A 6216-nucleotide genomic window follows, 5' to 3' on the forward strand; every position below is an offset into this window, starting at 1 on the left:
CTTCATCTCCAGACTACTACATTTCTCTTCATGTTTGGCTTGGACATGAAGCCAATTCACTTAATACTTGTGGGACAGCTAAACAGTTAAAGCTCCCATTTAAATGGATCAAGTGTAGGCATTGTTTGGTTATGTTAACCATATGTGTTGGCTTTTCATGATCTGAAACCCTTCTCAAAAACAGAGTGCTTGTGAAAATAAACATTGCATTGCCCTACACAAATTGTGGACTAATTGTGTATTTGGACTAAGTCATTCTTAAGGTTGGAGGGCTTTTTCCATTTGCTAAAGGACGTGGGGAAATGACAGCTTGACATTGATTAGTGTGTTGACTTGTGGAATTGGAGCCTTACCTGAAAAGAATATAACCACAAATCTATTTATACTAACAAGGTAGTGCTACCCTTACAGCAGCTCAGATCTTTAGTGGGATTTTTTTCCTCCCCTTTCACGTCTTCCACTAAATACAGAAATTACAATCATAACTGGATCTCAACCCAAACAAAAATAAGAGTTTCTGTTGAAAAGTAATCAGCAATGAAGCAGGTCCAGTCTTTCTGAGGAAAACTCATCTACACACACTGTGTTACTTTGTGAAATGTTCTTTTAAAATCACATCTTTTAACAGATGGCTGCAGTTATGGGACAAACTAGACTCATATTGAAACAATAAATATCACCTAATACTTTCAGAACTTTATAGGACAGTTTTTAACAAGGCTGAATGTGAGTATTGTGAATGCATGTAACCACTTGGTTGGTTGGTTATGTGTGGTTTATGGTGACTCACCATACACTTGTTGGGTTTCTCTCCAGAGTGGACCCTCATGTGAATGAGTAGCTTGTACCGCGCATTGAAGGGCTTGTATCGGCGAATGCAGCCAGCCCAGAAACAGGTGAAGTCTTCGCCTTTGCGCTGGTCGATGTGAACTTTCTCAATATGCCTCACAAGCTCCTCCTGCTGCTCATACGCAGCGCTACAGTCAATCCAGCGACACACCTGCCTTTCCCCCAGCGTACCTCCAACGGCCTCCTCCTGTTCTGGGACTATGGACCCAGACGAGCATCCAGAGGTTTGTTTGTGTCCTAGAGAGGAAGCTGAAGCTGTTTGCTGGCTCAGGCTGTGCAACAGGCCCCCAGGGCTGGGCCCCACGTATTGGTGCAGGTGGTAGGGCGGAGGCATGGCAGATCGAGGGGGGTGATGTGGGTGACGAAGGTGCCCACTACGACCACTTAAATGATGGTGATAGTGCTGCTGAAAGAGTTCATCTTCACTGGGAGAGAAGTCATCAAGAGGCTCCTGCTTGAGGACAGCTCCAGATTTCTGGCCCCCATCCAGAAGAACCCCAGCTTCAGGCCCCGAAGTCAGCGACCCAGACATCAGAGCCCCACTCATCAACATCCCAAGCCCATCCGAGCCTCCCACTCCTCCCCCAGCTGTTCCTCTAGCTCCACACCCCTGCAGCATGGACCCCTGCTCCTCACACGGCCCCTGGCTCTGCCCCTGGCCCTGCTCTGGTTCCACTGATGACACTGACGAGGAGGACGTGGAGCAGCAGGAAAGAGATAAAAGGCAGGAGGCAGGTGAGGACAGCTGACAGCTCTCCTGTCCCGTAGTTTGTTGGGGGCTGCCGTGAGCTTGGGGCCTCTGTTGGGCTTCTTGTGAACAGGAGTTAGAGGGTGGGGATGTAGAAGAGGAGGAGGAGGAGGAGGAGAAGCCGGCACTGCTGGCGTGGCTGGGTGAGAGATTAGTACGTAACCCGTTGACACAGGCCACCATCGACATCTGGGAGGAGGAGCAGGTGATGGCGGTGATATTGATGTCCTCGGAAGCGGCGCCAGAAGCTGATGGTGAACTTGTCGCAGCAACGCTGCCAGTTCCAGCAGCAGCAATAGACTGTGAGGCCAGGGACAGGCAGCGTCTCTTCAGACTGTTCGCACTGGGCAGCCGTGCTGAATGATGGGAGCCAGTAGGAGACAAAGCCAGTGGGGAGGAGCCATCTTCATTATTAAACGGTTGAACTGCGTCACTTAACACAGCACTTCCGACGCCGCCTGCTGTACATATGCTACTGCCGTTGTTGCTAACATGTGGACCTACGACTGTCACGTCCCTTGGCGCCCCCAAACCTTCCCCTGTTCTACAAATCTGATAACGGGCCTGAGATGAGCTATGAACCCCTGACCCTGTGCTGGGGGTTTTATAGCCCATTGAATTCTCCTGTTTGATTAGGTAAGGCAGAGAGGAGCGTGCCGTGGTGGCACTGCCACAGTTCAGTCCATGTGAGGCTCCTGGCAGAGTCCTGTGGAAGACAGAGGAGGATCTGAAATGAGAAAACACACAAACAGGAATGAGCACTTTTTAGTTCAAAGGCTAATTACAGACTGGTCATCCTTCCCAACAGCAGCAGCAGCAGCAGAGTCATTCTATATCAGTCTAATATTTCATCCACCATAGGCCAAGGTTTACATATAGTGACATAAGGTGAAGTTGGACACCACTTACTGCTGGTCATCGAAAATGTGTTTGTGAATAAATGAAACAGGATCTTCTCGTAGTAGGAGGATATGAATGGGCATTTATGACTAAGAATAGAGAGTGGGTGTGGTCATCGGCTACTGAGACAGAGAGGCCACTGGCTAGAGTGTCCGTCTGATGGGCTTTGATGACACAAAGGGGTTAAACCCAACCCAACATTGGAGATAAATAGAGAGTCACCTGTTTTGGTGGCATAATTGCAGCTCATGAAGGGTCAGCATTTACAATACTGTGTATTATGGTGGGAATCTTTTCCCTGCTGAATGGGGAACCCAGGTCAGATTTCTCCATGCGTTGCTGTGATCTCCTACATAATCATTCCTGTCAGTTGGCTCATTATGGATTTTGTCCAAAGCCCCTGAGTGATGTGAGAAGAGCTCTCCTTTCTCCTGCTGTCTCATGAAGGAATCGTCTTTGTCCCTTCCCCTGAGCACATTGGGAGAAAAACAGAGCTAACGCTAATGTGGAATGGAGAGAGTCACTGGCAGACTTTGTCATCATTGTTGTTAATAAAGACGTGACCCCCACCACCCCCCTCCTTCTTTCTCTATTCAGGAATACCATTTCCTGTTTGGCTATGGGGGAAATATCGAGAAACAATATGCGAAGAGTGAACGTCTGTCCAGGTGCAACAGAGGTTAGAGGAAAGACAAAAAGGGGTAAACAGCACCTCATTGATATTCACGGGGAAATTCTCTGTGACTTGACCAACAGTAGTCAACGACTGCACAAAAGCAGAATCCCATTAATGCAACATAAACATTGTACTGTGGACCCCTCCCGTGTGTTTTATGAGACCAGGTAAAGCTTTGAAACCGTTAACTGTATGTGTGCATTTAACTCACAATAGCAAGGATAATGAAAAACACATTGTACCTGCATGTTGTTAGTAATGCTATACCAAACAGGAAACTAACACTAAACTAAAACAGGAATAACACTGACAGGTTACCTTGTGTCTTGGTGAGGGCCGTCCTGCAGATGGAGGTCGGGGGTCGGTCTGTCGCAGTGGAGGCTCTGGGGGTAAGTCCCCCCTGAATGACCCCCCATCGGCAGTGGCAGGTTCTGGCCACATCGCATTAGTGTGTCCTCAGCGTCAACATCTTTCTCTGAGCAGAAGGCACCATTCACTGGAAAAGGACCAAAGAGAACATGAGCATATTTTTTAGAAATGATAAGAACATGTTTGATACACATTACACAGACTACATTTGTGCTCTTGTCATTTGTTAGTGTTGTTTTAGCAGGGAGAGCTGTGACCTCAAAGCTGGCTAGGCAAATTGCACTCAGTTATCTACTTACAGTCTTGGAAGGATAATCAGTTTACAATGGGATCCGTGCCATCAGTGACATGTTGAAATCCTATTAGATTATAAATATTCTCTTGAGGAATAGCTTAGCTGCCTCAACACGAGTATCCAGTGATATATGAAAAGCTCTTTGGCAAAGTCCGAATGGTGACAATAAAAATGACGACGGAGAGACTTATTGCCAAATATTATTGCTGGAGTAGTTGAGGAACTGTAAATAAATGGTGATGTGTCCATTTCGGAAAAACAAACCAATTCAAACAAATATGTCCGGAAGGTTCAGCCAATGAAAGTGAAACTGTTTTATTAATCATGCTGTTAAATTACATAGTGGCTCTTTAAATGTACCATCCATTCCTCTAATTTTAAGCGATCAACCCTTTCGTGAAACAGTTATCTTAATGAATTAGTGAATTATTAATTTAGGCTAATAGATTTACCATTCAAGTGTGGTGTAAATACCTTATAGTAATTTAAGGACCACCACGATACTCAAATATAAAAAAAATAAAGGTAACTGTGGTGTCAATATTGTCTCTTTTTCTATAAACTACAGATAGTTTAATCTTGCCTGAAAAATGAAGCATATTTTAATATTTTTTTGTCTCACATTTTATATAAAATTAAATTAAATGATGTTATTGAAATAAGAAAGAGAAAGAAAAATAAAGCAGGAGTGGAGCTCAGCGCATGAGGACATACTTGTGAGAGGAAAGCTAATATCTGCACACACTCATTAGGAGGTGGCCACGCACCCTTCTCCCAACATCCCTAACTCAATTTCTCAAATTTAATTATCTTCTAACAATATTATTGACAATGTTATCGCACACAAAGACCCAATTATTACTAAACTCATCCAAAGGTGTGTGAAGGAGAACACAAAATGTGAAAATATTCCACATAAAGAGGCTTAAAAGAAAAAGATTAACAAAAGATATTACAACATGAATAACAGATGGAGAGGGAGAATAAACAGGAAGAGTGCAGGGAAGAGTGAGAGTGTTTTTCTGGGAGAAAAGGTCACGAGAGTGAACAAAAGACAAGCGAAAACAAGGGAACTTTGTGAGCCATGTTATCCCCAGTTTTAGGACCATCTATATACACATCCCTCCACTCGCTGATGTATCCACAGTCTCCTCTGCATTTGTCTTGTTGCGGGTCAAAGCGGAAACACAAAGAAGAAGAGAAAAGGCAAAGCGAGCAACACAAACACACGAGTGTGGCCAGGGGACTGAAAGAACAGCGCTGGTTTCCCTCAAAGCCGTTAACTTTTACCTCTGGTCTGTTTTCAAACAATACAAACCATTGTGTTTATCAAATTCTGGATTGTTCTGGCCTTACAGTTTGTTGGCCGGGCATCCCCAGCAATTAACAAGCACAACTGTGTTACTGTATGAAAGTTTCAAGGCCCAGAACTGATGTGACGCCAAGTGTTTCCCTGCCTCCAGTCACGAGTAATTCAGTCAAGATGGCCAGAAGAAGTGACATAAAGATGACTAACATGGTCACATATCTTTTAATTAGGACGTGACTGTCCATTTGCATGCACACAAGAGCACAAACAACCAAATGCAATCATCATTGTATGGCAGTGGATGGACTGGCACTTCAACGCAGCTTTGAATGAATGCACATGCTCACTCTCACACTCACATCAGAGCCACACCAGGCAGCACAGTGAATGTAACTGAAGAGATTAGAAGACTTTTTTCAAAGCGTAATGCTCTGTTGTGCAGTGCAGAATGCCAGGAAACGCTCAGCATGTAAATGAGTTAAGCACAGAGAGAAGTCAGAGATGATCCCACACAATGATTCCCTGTCTGTAAATTGTTTTACTAAAGCAGGCTGATAAAGCCACCATTGTTCTTCTTCACAATGTTTTTATTTTTGGAAATAAGCACTTTAATATGTCTTCATTTTGAGAAATTACTTTACAAAGGTTGCACTCTATTACAAAATACAAGTGATATTAGAGCTGGCAATCGAACCACAGTAGCTCTCAGTGTTCGGGTCCAAAAGGAGTCAGAAGAAACAATTCACAAATGACTACTACTGAATACTGGCAGCAAACACCTGGACACATTCACAATTCACAATCTGGTTTACTTATTCTATAATCAGATAGTTCCAGACCAGGTTTTAAACTATGATAAACAGTTCTTGTGCAGCTGCATGTGTTTTAACGACATAAAACCTGGGCACATATGCTGTCAAGTTAAAAGTTAAAAGGGGTTCGGAGAACAGAAACATCCTTATATTATATACTGTATACAGATATGTAACTGATTAAGGACTGCTATTTCATCAGTGTATTAAAACGCTCAAAATAAATCCCAACCTTCCCTGCCCAGTATCACGACTTTG

At 44.0% G+C, this 6216-nt stretch overlaps 1 protein-coding gene across 1 annotated transcript in view; it reads right to left on the reverse strand.

Moving 5' to 3' along the window:
• The window catches only part of LOC122774670 (zinc finger protein 236-like), a 4919-nt gene extending 1194 nt beyond the window's left edge, over positions 1–3725 (reverse strand). Inside the window, exons 1-2 of the mRNA XM_044034144.1 lie at positions 3492–3725; positions 791–2324 (exon numbers count right to left, since the gene is read on the reverse strand). Coding sequence (XP_043890079.1) covers positions 791–2324; positions 3492–3619 — 1662 coding nt within the window. The 5' untranslated portion in view covers positions 3620–3725. The remainder of the gene's footprint in view (positions 1–790; positions 2325–3491) is intronic.
• Positions 3726–6216: the final 2491 nt, after the last annotated feature.

This window comes from Solea senegalensis, linkage group LG9 (genome assembly GCF_019176455.1).
Source record: "Solea senegalensis isolate Sse05_10M linkage group LG9, IFAPA_SoseM_1, whole genome shotgun sequence".
In the NCBI taxonomy this organism is placed as follows: domain Eukaryota; kingdom Metazoa; phylum Chordata; class Actinopteri; order Pleuronectiformes; family Soleidae; genus Solea; species Solea senegalensis.